At 37.4% G+C, this 22,379-nt stretch overlaps 1 protein-coding gene across 1 annotated transcript in view; it reads right to left on the reverse strand.

The window, feature by feature from the left end:
- BEAN1 (brain expressed associated with NEDD4 1) overlaps positions 1-22,379 on the reverse strand; it is an 82,244-nt gene that overhangs the window by 6,103 nt on the left and 53,762 nt on the right. The window contains exons 3-4 of the mRNA XM_026059832.1: positions 13,792-14,001; positions 10,990-11,131 (exon numbers count right to left, since the gene is read on the reverse strand). Coding sequence (XP_025915617.1) covers positions 10,990-11,131; positions 13,792-14,001 — 352 coding nt within the window. The remainder of the gene's footprint in view (positions 1-10,989; positions 11,132-13,791; positions 14,002-22,379) is intronic.

Here is a 22,379-nt window from a genome sequence, read left to right on the forward strand (position 1 = left end):
AGGTTCTACTTACAGAATTTTTAAAGAAACAAACAATAGCTAGTGAAAAAAGACAAATCTGAGGGATGACAAATTCTTCTTTGGGAATAGATGTCTTTTTGTTTACTTCGTTCATCTGTTACATGTTGTGATGCTACTGAAATTCTCTTACTTTTTTTTTTATTTTGCTGATGACCTACTGCCTTCTTTTAATAAAAGTAGACAGAATTGCTAATCTTTTCCTGGAAAATACATGTGTTGACAGGTTTAAACTATGATAAAAACAACACAGAGGATGTTTATATGGTGTTGTTGCCTAATAAAGCTGAAACTGGAACAACTATGCTGCGACTCTCTAGAAGGAGAATCAAAGGAAAAACTAAACTGATGTGGTGGATGACAATGTAACTAGTTTCACTGATGATGCTGTCTCTGATCCCAGAGTCTATAAATGGTAGGGTTTGTAGAAGAGCAGCTTGGAAATCTATGTGAGTGATTCCTCTGAGATGTTTTTTTCTTAAAATGTATATGTACTTTTGGTTATGTGTAATCACTGTGAGGAAATGTTATCATTTATAACAGAACTGCTCTACTGCTCTTACAGTGACATATGTCAGGAGACAGGATATTTTTCTATGTTTATTTTTGATAGTGACAGTTTTTGTTTGAGAGACTGCTTTTGCACATTTTGTCAGTGATTTAGTAAGCATTAGTTTAATATTTTCATATAATAGCAATCCATTCCATATTAAAATATTTTAGAATCTTGGGATTCTGCAGCTATTGGAGATATTACTCTACTGGAAAAGTAACCAATTTTGAGGGCTAGTTGGGTAAACTATGACATATAAGAATTTTGAGCCTCAGTTATTCACATAGCTTAATTCTTGAATACTGACTCAGAATAAAGAGTCAAAATGTCTTTTTTTTTAATTAAAATAATCACTTCAAATCCCTAAACTGTTGGAACCTAGTAATCAGGAGAATGATACTGATGAACAGTACGGCATAGGTAAGTAGCACTTTCTCCTATGCTGTTTCAGTTGTCTGAGTCATTGTGTTCTTGTGAAATCAAAATCTGTCCGTCTCTGGGATGGCATAATACTATGTGAGAACTGTTTACTGTGACTGATCCCAAATTATGGTGGTTAGGGGTGAGTAATAAACATGTGGTACCCAGAGATGACAGCTCATGGTGTCAGCCAAGATGGGGCCCTGGTAGAATGATCCAATACTCCCTAAAATCACTGGATTTTTTTTTTCTGGAGAGTCCCTAAATGCTTTGTTACATGGGCATGAAACACAGCTATTTAAACAATGGAAAGACTCCTGTTAAAGTACTCTGGAGGAGCCTATCTCTTTCTGTTAGCTATAGAGTGACACTGATCTCCTAACTTAAATGACTTTTAAGCTCCCAAATATGTGGTAAATGTTCCTCCAAGGTACCTGCCTGATACTGGAGTACATAGCCAAGAACAAATAACACTGTTATTTCCTACTTTAGAATTTATGTTTTTAGATAGTCAAAAATGTGATCCAAGATGCAGTCGAAGAAACATCTAAGGCATAAATAACTTAACCCTTGCAGAGAAAGGAAAACGGCAATTAAACTTTTTCTGCTTTTTTTTTCCCTCTTCATGGTTATTTCTTGAATTTCCATTCCCCACAACTACAATAGGATTATTTGTACTAATAAGCACTAAAGCCTGGATCTTTATTCTGCGCTGTGTATCAAAATCATCTTGAGGAAGCTGTGACTCTTGGATGAATAAATTTTTTCATATGCAAAATGAAATTAAATTTAAACAATGTTTTCATGCCAGCATATACCAAATAGCATTTGAAACTGATAAAATACGGTTTTCAGCATAACTATGCAGCTTTAAAATGACCAAAATAACAATAAATGTTCCAAAGCAAGCATGTCATTCTATGTTGAAGATTTTATATGACGCATTTCAGTCTGGCATTAATCTTATGTGTAATCAGAATCCCTTGAAGATAAGTAATGTTTTGTTTCTGGATTTATGTAATTGTTACGCAGTAAATGACAAGCTATGGGCACTATTTGAGTAATTGTAACCAGTTAAGACAAATTATCTTAAAATAATCTCCTTCCGATCTCTCTGTGGTTTTAGAGGCTACAAATAGTGTTCTAAACACCAATGCCCAGTTTTACATGTCATCAGGAATGCTTAGGACCTGCTAATATTTGAGGAGGGTTGTCACCTGACATGTTTTAGGATCATGTTCTTAGAAAGGGCTTTTTTCTGATTAATCTAGAAATGAATTCTGAGCAGGTGAAGGACATACCGGCTGTGGTACGGCATAGAAAACCTAACTACTGGGAAATTAGAAAAATCTTCCTTCCTTTCTTTCAGTAATGATATCAATGACTTAACAGCTTTAAATATTGTGATTGTTCTGCATAGTACAATGAGTTTCTGGGCGGAAATGCTTGGTGCCTCTCTTTCATCAGGTTTTTCTGCCTTCAGTGCTGCAGGGATTTTTATGCAACAATATTTGCACTTCTAGCGTGAAACTGGAACAGGTGCAGAGAAAGGCTGGTCAGATGGTACAGAAACACAAGGGATATGTTTGATGACAAAATTAAAAGAACTTTGTGGGTTAGCCTCACAACATGAAGGCTGAGATGTGAGGTGATTTTTGACTACAAATACCACAAGCAAGTAAATGGAAAGGCTTGGGCATTTAAGAGGAAGGGAAACGACACAAAAGAAACTGTCAGAAAATGGCTGTAAACACATTTAAGCTGGAAATGAGAAGAATGCCATAATAATTAGGAATTGATTCCATCCTTCAGTATTCTGGAATGAATATAATAGGGACAAAAGATCCTTTGCAGATTTCATTGTGGAATTAAATAACTTTCTGTTATTAATTATAAGAAAGGATTGCTTGCAGCAGCAGTGATGGGCCTGTGAGGCTGCAGCAGCCCTTTGTAACTTTCAGCACTGTGTTCCTCTGACCAAAGTGATCTTCCTGAACGATGGTCTGTTAGTACAGAGGAGCGAGAGGAAGGCAGCTTGAGGGAAACCTGTCCATACCGCAGATAGGAACTGATGGAGCTGCCGCTGGTCTGGTGGCATTCACGTCACCTGAGGACCTCAGTAGGGAAGGACTCTGTTTCCATATACACCAAAGACATCTGAAATGCTTGTCTAGACAGACTTGCTGGGATCTCACTTGCAGACTCTGACCTCTCAAGGGATGGTTTAATGTCGGGCACCAAGGCAATCTCCCTGTGCTCACCAGATGGGCTGTTAAGTGTGGGAGTCGGGGAAAAAATCCCTTCACAGCAAATAGCAGCCAACTAATCAAAAAGCAATTAACCTGTTTCTATATCTAATATTAATTAGGAATGCTATGAGGATGTGAAAGGGAGGGCTTTGAGGACTGACTGTACATAGATATTAACAGTACTGGAATTCATTGAGCCTGAACAGTACAATTCTCCCTAGAAATGATCTTATTTAGATTAGACAAGATGACCAGATGAGGTATAGTGAGCACATTTTAAAAAAAAATAAAAATCCGAGTGTGAATACTAGAATAATAGGTGACTAATAGGTTTTCATCACAGAGAACCCTGCAGGACACGTTTCTATGTGAAATATGGAGAGGACTTGTGTGGCTTCCATTAAAACTATTCCTGAAGCTAAATCCCATCATCTCTCAAGAGTCATTCCTCAATGATGTTACGTATTAGACAGTCATGAGTCACAGATGAAAAAGGCGATAACCTTGGTTGCCTAAAGCTCTCTACATACCATTAATATCCAATCACTAAGGAGTGAAAAAGCACTTAGTCAAGTAGGGTGAAATGGATTTCCTCTGGCCAAAAGGTGAAAAGTTGTTAAAATTCCTTTCATGCAAGGGCCCTCAAATCTCCTTATTGTTAGGATTTTAAAAACTCTTCTCATCAAGAAAATGCAGTTATTCTTAATTTACTAAGTCCTTGATCAATACTGTATTTTCAGCCATTTAAAACCTGTAAGCACCAATTATTTTTAAACTAACTGTCTCTCTCACTCTCTGATAATTAGGAAAGCTCATTATAAGTGCATATGTTGCAATGAACTCTGTTCTGCCCATGTTTTCTATCTGTAAAGGTATTATCCACATAGTGTCAACAGTGTGTGTTTGGGTTATGTAAAATGATAACTACAATGGTCTTCATCAAACCTTTGTAGCGTGACAGTAAATACCTTACCATCTCTGCGTAACAAAGACTGTGGAAGGTTAGCTTAGCTTCCAGCACTGCTAAACATATCAGTACATGACAGAAATAAGCTATAAAATACCACTAATATCTTGATAGTTCACACCTGCTGTATTTTGTTTTCTTTTTTCCCCTCTATACCTCCTGTAAAATCAGTCTGACAGATGCTCACACAGATCTCGGATTCATTAGAAAGTCATTAATTATCCTGAAGGGATGTTTATGGATAGGAACACCATATATTTTGGGCTGTCAAGACAAATTGACCAAACTGCTTCTCTGTATCTGCCCTGAACTATAGCAGGGTGATGATAAAACTCAGTACATAGTATTCCTCTAAATCTAACATAAAATCTAATGTTAAAAAAAAAAAATTAGTGCAAGCATCTATACCGATAATCAAATTGAGCCTCAAATGAGATTTGTGGCTTAGATACCAAAGCAATTAATTATTAACATCCCAAGGCATCTTTCATGAATTAATTTCCCAATTAGAGTTTTTATATAAATAGTATTTTGTACTGGACCTTTTACAGGAAAGTGAAGTGTGCTCAGTGACACCTTGAATAACTATAGTCAAATGTAGATTACTTTTTTGACTGCCTGTTCTTGCTCTGCATTACTATGTTTGTACAGCTTGCTCTGAATTATGAGCTATATTGAAAGAGATCTTTTTGTGAGAAAGACCTGTGGGATTGAGAGAAAGGTCATCGCAGTTGATTTATGGGTCTCTTGGTCCTGTGCGCTTTTTTTTTTTTTTTTTTTTTTTTTTAAACTCTTCTTCTGAATTGCATTTTGGCCACTTGCTTGCCATGACAACACTGCTAGGTTTGAACCAGTCCCAGGAGGAAGTCTCTGGGACAGTTGAATCCTTGAGACAGCTGCTCCAGTGCCCCAGATATGGCAAAGTTATGGAAGGAGGACATGTGGCTGAGCATGCACACCTCTGTCTCAGGTACTAGAAAGGCTTTTTGGGGATTTAGGCACTTGTGCAATCTCCCTTTTCCTGTGCTAGTCCCTGCACAGCTGATTTTCTGCTGGTCTCTGCTTTTGGATACCACTGTCACTTCTCTAGCACCTCTGTCAATAATCCCAATATGACAATCTATATAGAAGAATCTTGCAAAGACTGACCTTCTATTTCTGCGAGAGTTGTCCCCTGAGGCTGGTGCAAATCTACTTGTGAAAGGTAAAGGTAGCGTGGATCCAATCTTTAACTGACCTGGTCTGCAATGTTATTTCTGTGGGTAATGGCTGAATTAATTTCAAGGGTTTGCTTTCACATTTGGACAACATGGCTTGACAAAATCACCTGCCATTTAAGAAGCTTGGAGCAATTTGACTGTGCTATGGATTGTGGAAGCTGCAGTTCTCACAGCTCGTCAGATGCTTTCAAGACTCTAACACATTGATTTCAAAGGGTCTCTTTCAAAGCAGGATGGGCTTGTACAACACAAGAGGTGGAAGTTCTAAGAACTTTCTGAACCAGGCACTTATTTCCTCTCTGTGAGGTCTCGCCTAATCCTGAAAAGTTAGCTTTCCTTCAGCTGTAGAAATGGGAAAACTAACTCTAGCTACTTGTTTCATCAGCCTTCCCCCTACAATTTCTACTCCAATCATTACTTGGTTTAAAGCCCAATTATAAAATCTAATGAAATCATTCTAAACTGATTATTTGGCCAAGGGTGTAATAATAGAGGCATTGTGCTTTTTGCCAAAATTATTCCAGAAACTATGATTTTTAGTAAAAACAATATACTTAAGAATGCTCATCTCTACAGCACCCAATACACGGTGATATAATGCTGCTGCCTCTTGCAGGCCATATTTGAACAATGCTGCTAAATGAAGCCAACATCTTAGTACTTGCCTGTGGCAGCACAACACTAGTTTTCACTCAGTGAATTCTTTCGCTTCAAATGTGTGCTGAGAGGTATCTGCCAAAGCAGTTGCTTGCCTTGCTGTTCTTCTTTTCTGTTGTTCCCGTTTATGCTACAGTCGTGTTATTAGCCTTTGGGTATGTTACATTAGCTTTAAATTACATCTTCTGCTCTATGAATTAGAAGGAGGGATTCCATTCATTTGGTCAATGCTACATTTCACTAAACCTGCTATTCAAAATGTTATAATATGTAACAAGATTGATCCCAGTAGCTTAATATTTTAAATGCATGAGGTCAAAGACGTCTTCCCTCTGCTTGCTTCCAGGCCATGTCTGACAGCCAGTTCCTGCTGTTAGCACCCACAGCAGTAAAGGAGAACCCTCAGTCCAAATAATCTCCATGTCTCTACTAATGCTCTACTAATTAGCAAATATACATTTTAATATTATGTCATGGAGGACAGTGTGGAGGTAGCTATATATAAATATATCAGACTCTTACATAAGACTCAATATATATTTATATAATGCTTTTTCATCAATGATTTTGTGAACAGAAAGTTGCAAAAGAATATATAATGTATTAATAGCAAGTTTAAAAGTCTCTCTACATAACTTTGTTTTCAGCCATCTGCCACACTCTACTCTTCCTCAAGTTTTCTCCAAATTGTGTTGCTAAGATGCAAAATTTAATAAGATTTTGATGATTTGCCAAAACTATTTCTTTTTCTAAAATACTTTAGTAGAAGTGAGAAGACAGCAAAATCAATAACAATAAAAAGTTATCTTTACTTTTGTTCCGCGATATAGAATTGCAAACTAATGGTATGAGCAGTGTTTCCTTGTATATACAGAGTCAGATCTTGGGCCCCTGAGGACTGCAGTTCACTCAGCTCCGGAGTGAATCTTGGGGAGGCAGTGGTTGGGCACATTTTTGGCTCTCTGATTCTAGCTTATTGATGTCCCAGAATATTTTCTTAGAACAAAGTAGACGTGCTCGAGACTATTAATTTGTGCCAAGCTTCTCATTATAGAAGTAGCTGGAGAATTCATGGGAAAACATAGCCCATGAGTGCTATCCTGTACCATTTCCATATCCCCTTCCAAACAGAAAACACAGAGATAGAAAAGCCTGCTTTGGGCCTGTTTTGTACTGAAAATGGAAGGAACCTTCTGCATAATCTTATAAAACCTGTCTGCTAAAGAAATACGTTCTCTGAGCTTGTTCACAGGAAATAGAGCTTGTTCTCAGAAATCTGGCCAGCTGCCCACTCAAGTTGTTGCTTGTGTGTCAGCTGGTTTACTTTTATTAGTAAAGACTTGTAGGTGTGGGTCCAAAAACAGTGTAAATTTGTAAGTGGATTTATATGAAGTTTTACGGGTTAGATGCCAGGCTCAGAATAATTTTTCACGTGTGAGCTTTCTGCTGACACACTTGCATCATCTCTAAAAGTCCATTTATTACCTGGTATGGCTTTGTGTAATGATAGTTCATTTGGAAGGATCAATAAACTGTGCATAAAGGTTGATTGTACAAAATGAACTATAGAATAGGAAAAAAGAGAGTTCTATATCTCATGTTCAGACCACTGGCTTGCTTCTGAAGAGCTCTCATTAAGGCCTGTTTTCTCTGCTAATCACCTAATGCTTGTGTCCTTGCTATATGCTTTGCCTGCTCTGTCAATCCCAGAGAGGGCCAGGAAGGTCTTCATAGCTGCTTTTTGAGAACTCCTTAAATCAAAAATATGGAAAAAGTTACCCCACCTGTCTCCGTATTGTTTATGTACAAGAGCAGTCAGAAAAGGGTTGGTCTTACAAGTACAGGTTTAACTCAAAACAGAGTCTGCTTAAAAGGGGGTGGGGGGCAGGGAAGACCCATAGGGCTGTTTGACCATTATTTGCTCTTTGTAAGATGCAGCACTACAGAATGCCGGAAGTGATGTTCTGTTTAAAACTATTTCTCTTGTTTCATTGGAGGGAGAAACTGAATTCCTTCGTGTGTTAACTCAAAGTGCATGAGGCATACAGAGGGGATCTAGATGGCCTGAAGTGAACTCTTGTCATTCATTTTGACAGTTCTTGTATCCTCTGAAAGCATGATTCCAGACACTCACAAATATGCGAAGAACTGCAATACAATTTCTGGAATGAGCCTCTTTGGAAAGACCTCTTCTGGCAATGTTACCGCATAAGACAATTAGAACTACCTAATATTTAAAGGACATTCTTCTAGAAATATGCTACAATGCAGGCAACTGTGGCTCTGCAGTGCAGGTTTGGGTTAAACAATTAAAATTGCAGCCTTCTTCCTTCAAAGATTGCTTATATGAGATGAACAGTCCCAAACAATTTTATCCCTATCCCAAATTAGGCGGTGAAGTTCCTCCACTTATGCAATATCTCATAGGCAGAATGGTACCCTTTCCTCCTTAAGGAGTCCCGTGCACAGAAGAAATTCTCAAGGAATTGATTGAAAGCTGAAGGCTGCTTTGTGTTGTCACAGCAACTGTGCAAGCTTGCAAGAATTAAGCAAAGCTAATTCAGAATAATTTGACTGGAGCAAATTTTGTAATGGAAATGTACCACATTACATGCAAACAATAATAGGATGTGAAGCTGTAGGCTGCTGGATCACCTGGAGGGAAAACATCCTTTTGGGTGACTGTTATGTCATATACCAAAACTCAGGTATGCTATTATAACTGATACACAAACCCAAGAGGGAAAATATGTTTCCATTGAAACCTTTTTGTTCTGTTAAAGGTAATAAAAGTTTAGTTGACATGGTCCAGTCAAGAAAGGACAGATCAACAATTTGAAAAAATGGCAGAGCTGTTTGTAAGCAGCAGTATGGACAACATGGACTTGTTTTCTCCAACTGGCTTGAATGTGGAAAGAGGAGGTTTTATTTAGGTGAAGTTTTGCAAATTTGCTTGTGAAATCAGGAATCTTATTCCCATTAATTTCACCCAAGTGTACAAAGCTAGCTAGATCTAAATGGCCTACAGTTTATCTGTAAGCCGTTTAATAGGTTATGCCTGCACAACTGTGTAACAGATATCTTCTGTTTCTTGGAGATGTCTGGAAATATCACCTTATAGTTTAACTTAAGTCAAATTTGCCTATATTCATGTATTTGATGAGGCAGTTTTGCTGATTCATGTGACTCCCCTAAGACACCTTGAAGGAGCAAGAATAAAGGAAAATGGTTTGGCTGAAAATGCTATCTTATATTGCTAATGTAGGACAAGTACAATTACTAGGTGTGTCAGAATAATAGGTTTTCTTCAGTTCCATCTTCTGGCAGAACAGGGTTAAGAAAGCTGGGACGTGAGATTTACTGAAAAATATGGAAGAACAGAGTAATTGAGGGCAAAGGTTTCTCACACTTCTTTTTTTGTTGTTGTTTACTCTGATATGAACAGTCTCAAGGTCAGTAATAAATGTAACCTGAAAGTTAAAATACCTTTTAAAGTGTATTTTACTAAGAGCTAGGTATGTAGGACTGAATGTATTGTCAAATAATGGCTGTTGGCTTTGCACTTGTAAATGACAGGTAAAAGGAATTATGGAGATTGCATTTGCACAAATTAGTATATAAGGCTATCTGTGATGTTTCAGCATATGTGAGCACTGGCATTTAGATCACCTTTCTAAAATCAGTGGAACATGCAGAATCACAGCAGTGTTATAACCAATAATCATAACCAATTCCAGGACTCTTTTGGTGTGCATGCTCTTTGCACACCTACTGAGATTATTTCTGAGCCAAATAATTGCCAGACAGGCAGAAACCTGAAGGCAGGGGATTTTGTATCATTGTCACTTTACAGTTAGAGGACTGAGAGCCAAGGGATTTGTCCAAGGTAGTACAATAAGCTGTTGAAGAACAAGATCCTGTTCATATTAATCAAAGTTGTGATTCAGTCGTTTCAGTCTGCGTTGTCAAGATAGAGACCAGCCACACAAACAGGATGCCTATGTGCACGGCAGTTACAAGGGTAGCACCTTGAAGATACCTTTCTTTGTGTTACAGAAATTGTGGAAAACATGTTAATACCCTCAAAACTACAAAGTAACCAAACAGCAATCACTTCATATCCTGCTAATAAGTGATGTCTATCACCAGGAAAGATATTCTTGTCCTTTTGATTAAAGGCACCTTATCTTGTACTAATATGAATCTAGAATAACTACTGACAGTGGGGAAGCTATGTCTTAAATGACAGTAGGAATTGGTCCATAGATATAGAGGAACTTATTTGCAACAATTTGACTTTGCAGGTGTGTGAATAAACATAGGACAAGTCTCTTTATTCCAAGTCTTTACGGGTTTGGAATTCAAAACTCCTCAAAATGTTAAATTCTGTTATGATTCTAAGGAGGTATAAATCTGAAGTTTGCCTTAACCTAATAATGGTAGAACACTGGGCAAAACTCTGAGAGATGTCAACTCAGGCGCTGTTCATTCTTTGAGTCAGTAACAATATAGTAGAAAACTGGAAATTGCAAAACTGGAAATTTCTTCTTGATAAAATTATATATTTTTTTCCCTGAAAGTGAAACTTTGATTTTCATAATAGTTTCCTCTAATGAAAGATGTTCATAGGTAATTTTACTTGTGTATTTTAATTAATGTCATCCAATAAGTATTAACATTATTGTGAATACTAGTAAATGATAAATAGCTGTACAGAAGGCTTTATTTAGTAAAGTTATACTCTGCTAAGGAAAACTTAGAAATGAACTAAATAAAGTTAATTTCTATTTAGTTAGTATGACCTGCATTTTTGTAGTGGATGTAGGTCTAGCAGTTTTATTTTCCTTTTCAACAGGCTTTGCAAGTGTAGGACTATAACACTCAGAATCTTAGAAGAGTGCTTACCGGGGAGGTGAATCAGGATACATGACGTTGACCTGAGAAAGTGTCTCCAGATAGGAACCAAAATCAAAAGCTGGGGGGAACTCCTCCATGCAGGTGGATCTCAGCTCTCCAAAGGAGCCACCATAGGAGAAGCCATCTGGAGCTGGAAAACAAGCAATTAATACTCGCTCTTTTTTTCCTTCATGATGGATTCTCTGGGGGAATATTATTGTTTACAATGCTGCCATAAGTCAGAAAATAAAACCTATCTAAGGCAGAAGAATTACTGGTGTTCTGAAACAATCAGGTCTCGCAAGACATCATTTTATTCCTATAAGAGCAAGTCAGCCAGTGTCAATTGTAGTTGAACTGCGGTGTTTCAGGATGTGGCACAGGGACTATATATTTAGTGCTGCCCTACAAGATGTAAGCGTCTGAAGTTCTTTCTGTGCATTCAGGGATGAAACAAAGTAAGTTCTGCTTCCTTCAACTTCAAATGTTAGCAGAATTGCTGAAGTTCTCATGAACTGCATACATTGAAACCTCAGCAGTTCTATGCAGGTGCTTAAAAGTAAGCTTATACATCTGATTTTAAGTATCAGTGTCTTGAGAGAGAAAATGGGAATCATAATAAAAATGCTGACATAAAAGGGGAAAAACTGGAAAATAGGAGAGAGAACCGTCCTGCTACCAGCTCCAGGGCTCTATTAATGCTTTCAGACAAGAGAGAGAGCACACTCCAGAACTACCAAGAAGTTGGTGCTATTTTGTATCTTTGAGGATAGTTAGTTAATACTCAAGATTTAGTGTGAATTTCCATAAGCAGGCCCTGAATTGTGGAAATATAGCGCCCCCCCCCCCCAAAAAAAATCTGCCTTTCACATAAAGCGATCCCTCCTTTTCACTCAGTGCGTTAAGATAGTACCTGGAGACAAGAGCCAACACCTAAGTGAAATCAAAGTAGTGTTTTTCTGTCAGAGGGTAAAGGGCAGAACTCACTTCAGTAAGTCTTGAACTGCCTATTCCTTCTTCTGGCAATCTTCAGCTCTGCCAATTTTTTCTTGAAGAATTCTACCAGGAGTAATCCATTCTATTAAGCGCTGTGCTCTCCTTTTGCTTAATAAATGAAGAGAGCCAACTTCACATCGACTCCTGCTGCTCCCATTCTGGCCAGTGGAAGCACACTGAGATATTAGGATGGTGTGTGCTAATGCAAAATTTTCTCTTAGGCAGACAGCCACAATTTAATTTAAGATTATTCTCTTCAATCTCTCTGAAAATGTCACCACGCTTGTCTTATTCCATTTCTTTAGCACTGATATTTCTAAGAAGCAGTTTGAAAATTGTCCATTATGTCTTAGGCTGGCTTCGGGGTTTTTATGGAGCTGAAATTAATGTAGCAGCAGATTTAAATGTAGTGATTGTAAATTAATGTTCGGTATTTTATCCTTCCAAAATATTGCTGTATTCCTGTTCACGGGTGGAGCAGTAACTGCACAAGTTTGGGTTTAACTATTTAATCCCAAATTTACCTGATGAAAAGTAGGAAAAATGGATGTTACAAAAATAGACACTATTATTATTATTATTATTATTCTCTCCTGTACATTAGCATGACAGTTCTAATTTCACTTCTTTTGGAGTCTAAAATCTAGTTCCAAAACAGACATTATTCACTTATCTGGATAAATGTTTCTGGAAAAAAACAAAAATAATTATTTCTGACTTAATTTGGACGAACTGATTCTAGGAAATAATGTGTTTCTTTTAAACACAAAAATTACTGGTCCAAATAATTAAGTGAAGTCCCATTCTTGTCAGTGGATACTTCATTTGCCTTGGTGAAATCAGAATTGATCCAATGCATTTTTTTTTAAGTGCTGTGATATTATCTTCTATATACAAAAAGGAAAACTCAAAAATATGCAAAGAACTGTGCTCTCATGAAAGACTGCAGGTATAGGAGCAAAACCACAGGTGACAGAAATTGTTGATGCTCCACTGAATTCATTAATCCGTATTTCATTGGATTTTTACTGAAGACCTGGCTTATGAAGTCACTTTTTGTAACCTGTTTCTTTTTAAATATAGAAATAATCAGATCTTGCCATTTCCTTGACCAAGTGGCTCTTAACTTCTGGTCAGCAAACCAAAAATTGGCCCAAAATGTAATTCTATCATTACTCCTTCATTTTACCAGTTCCTTTTAAATTATAGAGGGCTTTTGTCAGAAGGAAAGACTGGGACTTTTTGATAGTAAACCAGTCAATCTAGTAATGATGGCAATTGTCTATGTAATGAGATTTTGATACCCTGTTGTTCTACTTATATCCAGTTACTAGTTTGTGCAGTGAGAAAAGAGCCAATTGCCAAGTCATTGTTGTAAGGTGGTGCAGACTGCAGAAGTAAAAAGACTCCATGAATCCATGTTCAAGAAATTGGTCACTACATTGCGGCTTTCCAGCAGAGAGAAATTACGTTATACCCTATACCAAGCCTATAATGGGATATGAAAACAAACTGTATCAAGAGACTAGGGAGGGAGAAGAAATCATATCTAGTATCAAGGAGAAATAAACTGTTTAAGAAACGCTGTTGGCATTTGGCTTGCTCATGTTAACTGTTAACTATGGGGCTTGCACTATGTGAATTCAGTGCCAGCGTGGCGATGCTGTTTAAACTACAAAGCTGGCTGCGACCTACTCCTTGCTATTTTTTACTCATTTCTTTGTAATCACTTGCCCACTGGCCAGATGCTTTTTGTTGTCCTTGTTACCAAATATTAACAGTGCTCAGCATTATCTTGCTAGTTAGCTCTCTTACCATAACTAGCATCTCTCCTCAGATGTGGATGTCTTAACCGTCCATCCTTTCGCAGACTGCCGACAATGATTGTAACACAGGATAGAAATAGCACAAGTCCAATCACCACTCCAGCCACCAGCAGGGGTGACACAAGTAGACTGGGATCATTTCCATTTTCACTGTAGCTGGGAAATTCACTGATTGGGCTGCTCTGGTTCAAGTGAACTTCTGTACAGCAGAGAGAGAAAGAACGTGTCAGTTATGAAAAAAGAAATGCATTAAGTGTGGTTATGCAGATGCCAAAACTAGAGTCCAGAGCACTAAGAGACAGACTGAGACAGGTGCATTGTACGAATTCATGCTTTTATGGACACCCTGTTTATTAGACCAATTTATGGAGCTGTTAATAACTGACTCTGAACGATTGTTCCCATGTTACCTGTGGAATATCCTGGAGTAGTCAACTTTGCGTGTTGCATAATACTCATTTTGGTTGCTTATTCTTGGAGACACTCCTTACACCGTGAATTGATTGATGCTAAAAGAATTTCAATGCACAGAGAGGAATATGAAAAGCAAAAATTCCCCCTAGCAGAACAAAGGAATCTAATGCTGTTACCAGGTATGAAGAGACTCCAAGGATTTTCAGAGAAAGTTCTGGGCAAGAGCAAAACAGAGAAGCATGTTTTTGGAGCACAGGGCATGATGTAGTTTGTGGGATGAGTCAGCATTCCAAGAAACTGCTTTGAAGCAGAGCTGGGAAGAGACTCGTAATACAGAGGAAAAACTGTAAGGAGATCCTCTGTGACTTGCAGAACTCTCCCATCAGCTCAAAGTCCTCTCTTTGGACTCTTCTATGAGCAAAAAAACTGACAAAGGAATTGAGGCAGAGAGAGAGAGAGAGAGAGAGAGAACTAGGTTATTTAACTTGTCTATATTACATATTTTTTACAGAATCTGAGTAAAGAGTAACTGTATTTTGTCTATATATTTGATAACTTCACACTGGTATGTGCTCTTCAAAGAGATATAAGTGAGCTCATGCAGCTGGAATTCTGAGAAAGAATGTTTTTAAGTTACCAGAAAACCTAGGAACCACCCAAATACCTAAGGCAGCAAAGCTTCGGGATAACAATCAAAGTTTACCTGGGAAGAGAAGAAATTACTCTGGAACTTCTTATGCAAAGAAACAGGTTAACAGAGGTTAGGGTTAATAGGTTAACAGAGGGCTAATGCCTAATGCTTCAGCATCCACTGGAGCTGTTCCACTAGGATAATATATGTGATGACAATATTATTTGTTTCTACTTTAGAATTAAAAAAAAAAAAAAAAAAAAAAGGAAGACTGTAAGAGCGCTTCCTGGCTCCCCACCAATACAATTCTTTGAACCCAGCAAGGCATGATGTGCAAGGATGCAAGCATTCAGTTCAAGTGCTGGAGACCATCTGTTTCTCTTCTTGTTGATTGCTTCATTATCTTTACAAGACTGTATTTACTTTATTTCTATCTAACTTGTTCTTATATCTACTAAAATAGGTTTTAGTGAGCCTACAGAATAAAGATTAAAAAAAAATTTAGTGATCTTAACAATGAATCTGAATATAATTGTCCATCTGGAATGCCTAGAGAGAATGTTTTTTAGTTGTTTGAGTCATGGGCTCTTTCTGACACTCCTAAAGTTAGTAGGTAACTAATACCTGGAAATGGCTATTTGTTCTTCATGATAGTGTTTAAAAAGTATCAAGTGATTAGCAAAAGCAATCTGGGATCTTTGTAGCAATTAATGATCGCTTACAGAAATGAGTAGCCTACAAAAATGTGTATCATAGCAAATGATGATGTGGGCAGGTGATGATTTAGTCATGTGACACATCAGTTTACACAGAGAAATGTGCCTTTTTATCGCTGTCATTTTATTTGTTCACTATCAGGGCAAACACAGTATGAAGAGACCTGGAATCTACCTGGAGTAGTCACACAATTAACAGACAAAAGAAGCTTTAAAATTGATAATTACTGGTAAAGATAAAAGACACACAAGCATACTGTAGCTTTAAAAATTTGCATTTAAGAGAGAGTGAAAGTCAGATTGATCGATGTAGCCTTGCATTTAAGAAATCCCTTAAAATAACTAGAGTGGGATTCTTAGGCACTGAATTTTCATCCAAAGCATGGCTTTTATTAGGCAGAAGTGTGGGCATTATAATAGTACTTTTGGCCTTAACATCTAAAAAAAATTATTTGAAATAAAAGAACATCACAATGAGCACTTTAAAGTATACTTACCAGACCCTAGGGATTTTCTTTATTTACTTTTTAATGCAACTTATCTGTTTTTATTTCAACCCCAGCTTTTCAGTACTGACTTTTTATAAGACCCTGAGTTAACAACAGGCTGTGAGGGTTTGGATGCTGTGAAAAATTCACTAAAATGGATACAAACTTGACTTCTAGATGTAAATTTTATTAAAATTATTATGACATTATTGGAGATGCATATATACAAAGACTAGCTTTCAGATATGGTATGGACATATTTTTATGTTTGGTTATATGCCAGTTGAATGGATAAACAATTTATTTGTTTCCTGCAGGCACTAACAAAATTTTGCTCTTTTGAATGTTCCTGTAAAGTGAATACATGGTTTTGGAAATGTGATAGTAGCGGATCTGTGCTTTTTATATGAATAGATGTTAGCAGATAGTTTTCAGCAGTGTTTTCTCGCTTCTTTTCCTTTGGGATATACTACTTAGTGTCTTGCAGTCACAATAATTTTGAAAAGAAGAGCAGTACAGGATGGCTTCATGCCAATATATATTATCATTGGCTAACACTTGACATTGAGAGAACTGACTAGAAATATAAAACAAACTGGGGAATTAGCATGTAGTAGTTTTTTTGTTAATATTTTAGAAGCACTTGACTGTTGGCTGAGTGTCTTTGTGAGCAATTAAGACAGCCAAGAAATGTGCTGAGCTTTAACAGAGTATTGTGTGCCAAAAGGGAAAAACTGAATTTTCCTGAGAAGTAAACTAATTGTCTAAGCATTAAATCAAAAGCATATGGAAAACTATCCTAGTTAGTACTCTTCCCTCAAAATGTTTGTGGGTATGGAATATACACTGAGGCATAGATTCTGCTGATGTGGCTATGGCACTAGAACTCAACTTTCTCAAAGTTTACAATATTCAGATTTTTTCACTTGTCCATTTTTTTAACTTTCTTTATTGGTAATATTTCCAGCAAGTCTGTACTCTTGCTGGCTTTCTGTAGCCTTGTTTATTCAGGTTGTTGCAAATTCTGTTTTTGAAAGGTCTAAATATCTCAGCAGTACTAGTTAGTTTAAATCTCAATTGCAGAGAATTGACATCTAAAAAAAATTAACTCAAAGTACGGGCAGATAGTTTACCCATAATTTTAGCTGGCATGCAATGCCGAAAGGGAAGAAGCAAGTTGCCATTGTGATGAGAACATGAGCCTGGGATTTGAGGTTGCTCCATACACTAGTGGGCTTCTAGTCCTCAATTTAATGTCAAATAGTACTGAAGCCACCAAGACACATTAACCTCCAGAGTTTTATTTTAGCCAAAGCAAAGAGAGCTTGGATTAAATTATATTTAAATGACCATGATGTTAATTACATTAAAACTTTTGAGTTCGGCCCATATTGCCAGATTTAACAGTCTGTATTTCCTAACACCTGCTGAAGTCCAACAGTACTGTTGTTTATGTTGAAGTCGGTATGTACTGGAGTTGGTGAGAAAATTCCCAGCAAGCTCAATGGGAAGGGAGAGAAGCCAACAATGAGCGTTTTTGGATGTTTTGAAACTTGGATAACTTCTAAATGGTCCTCTTAGTAGGAAGGGACTTTCTAAAGAAAAGAAGGGAGTAGATTAGGGTTTTTTTTATTTAAGTTCTTTAGCTGTAGAAGCCAGCTGGTATGTTAACACATTGACTTTATTTTGGAGATTCCTATTCTGTAAAGTGCCATCCAGTGTAAGCACTAATATTTGGTCCTATTTTGCTTTATAGGAGTTTAACTCTGGTTAGTGGTGAGTTGAAAGAGAAAGTACTCTCTTACACTCTGCTCTTGTACTTGAGGAATTGTTTTTTATTACAAAACAGCCCATTCATCTAGCGCTTTCTCAGGGCTTCCTTAGCCATTCCAGGTCTTGTCTATTTTATCTTCTGTTTCTCACTATCATGAATCTTCCTCTTTTTATTTACTTAATCTAACTGAACCCAATCTCTGGCAGAGACAAGATATATTGCAATATTGCTCTTATTAGAAGGAATGAATCACTCCCCTTAGCCCAGCTCCTAAAACAAAATGCAGTTGATAAACTTCTTTTGTGGTGGTATTTTGAATTTGATATTGTGAATCTAGTCCTGCAGACTTTCCTGTTGTGAGTAGTTGCACTGATTGACTGCTAGGGAAATGCTCGAGCGACTATTAACTACAGAATGAGACTCTATGTTGATATAAATTCTTTGTTTGTGAAACCTTTTTTTTTTTTTTTTTTTTTTTTGGAAGAAAGTTGTTTATATTACTTTGGGCAAAGGAGTGTCATATAAATTTTTCTCCTCTTATCCAAATACCTCTTCTATTGATAAACTATACATTTCTGTGCATAAAAATGCTTTGATTTTTCATTCAGAATAGAAGTATCTGGAAATTTATGTAAAGTCCATAAATATAACAGCAATAGCAGAATGCTAACCTTTCCTTTGAGATAAGTTGTATTTTTTCCATGAAATTTCATGTTGTAAACATGCATGAATATACATGAATAACCTATATCTAGTCTTCTAAATATACATTATATTGGATGTACAACATTGCTTTTATTCAGTGACTAACCAAACATGGCACAAATGGAACATACTGATAATTGCAGCTGTGAATACAATGTAAAGGGGCACATATGGCTGAGCTAACACTTAATTTAGAATGAAAGCACTGGTGGAAAATTGCCAACACTACTCATTCAGTGTTAGATAATAAATTATCCATCTGCAGAATCCCTTAAATATCACATTATATTATTTTATCCAGTGCTTTTACTGTCTCAGCAGACCAAGTTTTAAAGTAACCTTATGATGCTGAAGGTGTAGTACCAATGGATTTTCTTAGCATGCGTAGTGCTATTTCTCCTTCTCATTAATGTGTCTTTGAGAGGGCACTTTTTATTCCTTTCTAACTTGGTGGTAAGCTATGTTGAAGTTTCATTTGGGTTGGATGCTGTTGAAGTGAAATGTCTCAGTACCTAGGCGTGTCACTGGAGCTTGGGTCATCCAAGATATATGGCCCAGTACTGGGAGTGGCTTCTCTCTTCTTCGCTGGCTTATGTCCATGATGAGACAGAAGGGAAGTGCTGCACATAAATCACTTGAAATAATTTTTTCTGAAGGCACATCAGCTTCAGTTAAGCCATAATAGTGTCTGTAATTATGGAGAGAGTTTTCTTTGTTCCCTGTGAAACTCAAGGAAGATTTTAAGGCTGGATTTTACAAAGACAACCAAATCTCTTCTCTGAGTTTAAAATCTCCATCTGTTGATGGAGATGACAATTCATTTTATCACTGGGGAAGAAGGAGGGATATGGAGTGGTTTTGTTTCCCAAACTGAAATTTGCATGAACAGCTCATGAAGAAGTGCTGATGTGTTGGACTGGAAGGATCGTGGTGTACACAGCTGTACACCTCCGCATCCCTACCAGCCCCAGTTAAGCATTGCCTGAGGATGGAATGGGCTTAGCGATTACTTGCTGAACTACAGTTGAAACACATCGACAGAACAATGTTGTATTACTTGTATGCCCTGGATAAGTACAAGTTGTCTGGGGCTCACGATCTATCACCTCTTATTATCTTTAAGTATGCTAAATTAACAAAACCATGCAGAACTGGAAACATGACTGGGGGGAAGCTCAGTATAGGATAGTTGTCATGTGCACAGGAGGCTTTGCTTTTAAATGATCACAGCAAGGTGTTTCACACACTGAAGCAATTTAAAGCATGTTTTTGATATCCTGTTTTTTTTTTTCCCCTGGCTGGGACTGTAATTGAATATGCAGCCTGTTAACCAAGGGGAGGAGACTGACAGATAGCAAGGAGTTGAGAGATCCCAGTGAGGCCAATGGATAGGCTAAATTAGTGGAACCGATGAAGATTTTGTTGATTCTGCCTTTATAAACGGTTCTGTTCAAAGATGATTTCGTCTGGCCAAGAGTGACCAATTGGATTCTCTGCTCTACTGTACTGTGAAATAAGCCTCTGGCTGCAGCTGCTATCAGGCTGCTATCACATTGCTTATTTCTGTAGTGCCCAGGCAGGAGTTCACAAAATGAACAGGGTAGGTGCATTACAAAAACAAGCTGAAAAAGGTTTTGGATCACAGATGCCGGCTTTGTACAGCGTATCACTGTAGCAAGGGGGAAAAGGATATGATTTAAGTCATTGAATGCAAAGGCCCCAAGGGAGCCATATCTTAAAACAAAATGACATACTCCTGCCCACCCCCACCCCAAATAGCCACTCTGTTGGATTCAAAGCTATTCCATCTGGATTGTGAGGAAGGTTGGAACATCTCACTTATACTAAATAAATGCCAAGATGTCATGTGTCTGTGAGCCAGGGACTTACCTTGGTTATTCCAAGTATAAATCATGAGCAGCTCCAGATCTAAATCTGTCTTGATTTACATTTATGCTTTGTTCCACTCTTTTATTCTTGTGCAAACGACCTGCCATTTTTAAATGGAATAGCAATTTAACATGCTTTGATCTTTTTTTTTCTTTTGTCTAAACCTTTCTAATCCCTAGCCGTAGTGAAAGCATTTCAAAAATTTCAGTGGTTCAAGAAAGACCATATGAGAACAGTTCAGCTCCATCAGACATGATATTGAAATCGGCATGTTTTCTAAGAAACACTTTTGACGGATTTATGCTTCTGATTCCCTCTGAAAAGTTCTGCTCATCAGAAGCCTGATGTAATTTTGCTCCTTCATAGAAGAAATAGAAATGTCTCTACTATATAAGCATCTTTCTTCTGTTAAATCCTAGGATAGGTGTTGGGTGTGGGTTTTTTTGTTTGTTTTGTTTTTTTTGCTGTTTCTTGCTTTCTATTGAATATCACCTGCTTGGAACCCCCTTCTGACTTCCCTGGTTATGATCCTTCCTTGGTCCCACTTAATGAAAAAAATGGACCCCAATGCCCTTTTTTGTTAAAGAGAGGAAAATACTGTGCTTTCATATTTGTTTATTCTCCTTGCCTGAATTTGGCCAGTTTGGATGGCCTCAGATAGCCTTCCTACAATCTACTTTTGTCTTCTTGCGAGACTGCCTCTGTGCCTTTGGTGAAAGCATAATCTTTGCTGCAGACATGTTGCTGAGTGTGCTCCTCTGCAGGAGTTCTAAAGCAGCTCCAACGGCAACTTTTGAAATTGAAGTAGGAAAAAACAGGGACCTAGAAAGACTTAAACTGTAGAGGAAGCTTGCAGCTATTGTTAAAAGTTGGAAGTTGGAAAATTGAGTGATTGGAAGAAAGTGTTGCGTAGGTCTGGCTACGGCAATGCGTTTTGAAAAGGGAATGAATTAGATGGCACTGCCCTGACATTTGGATACATTGATTGTTTGGGTTCTTACTATCTCCAAAGCAGCTATACGGTAGTACAAAGTGTTGTGCACAATAAAAACTTGCATGTGTACATTTTTAACAGCAATACAATAAAATCTCTCAACCCACCAGTTTTATACTAATTCAGTTAGGGGAACACTGTGTATCAAATTCTTCCTATGTTATACAGAAATAGCAGATGTGCATGATGAGGTGGAAGTTCTTAATATTTGAATAATATTCAAAAGGAACTGGTGATGGTGATGCTAAGAACAGGCAAGGCTGGTCCTTTTGCATTGATCTCATTATCTTGTAGCAAAGTTAAGCAAATAAATGGAAGACTAAAATACTCTGGAAACTGTCCTCTATAAATCAATTTTACAAGAGACATATAAGTAGTATGGGAAAAAGAATTTGCAGTTCAGGAGGCTGAAGAGTGTATTTTATTTCCTGTCTTTTGTACTGCTTGCCTCTACTACCTACAGCCTAAGGGTCAGTCATGTGTTGTATTCCTATTCTGTATGTTATTCTGTTTTACACACACAAAATTAAACTGCCTCTTAAGCTACAATCAGTATTCAATAATTCCTGTATAGGGACTTCAAACTTTATTTACCTTAATGTGGCTTGTAAATGACATGGTGTGAATGTGGGTGTATGTAGTCACAGATTAAAGATGAGTTGATCTAATTTAACTCCTGTATATTGTAGCTCACACTACTTCATCCACTTACTGCTTATGAGAACCCACTAACTTGTGCTTGGTGGAAGCTTGTCTGCAAGAATGGCATTTAAGAGTTATTTGACAATGTCAAAAAGTAGATACATTTTTGCGGTCAGTTGCTGCAATTGTGACACTTAAACAGTCCCTAGAACCACATGTTCATTTTTATTTTTAAATTTGAGGTAAAAATCTGTATACAAATGGTTAACTAGTCATGCCTGATTACTGCTATTGTGGGACATACTTCAGCCCATATCCATACC

The sequence above is a fragment of the Apteryx rowi genome, unplaced genomic scaffold (assembly GCF_003343035.1).
Source record: "Apteryx rowi isolate R43461 unplaced genomic scaffold, aptRow1 scaffold_1, whole genome shotgun sequence".
Taxonomy (NCBI): domain Eukaryota; kingdom Metazoa; phylum Chordata; class Aves; order Apterygiformes; family Apterygidae; genus Apteryx; species Apteryx rowi.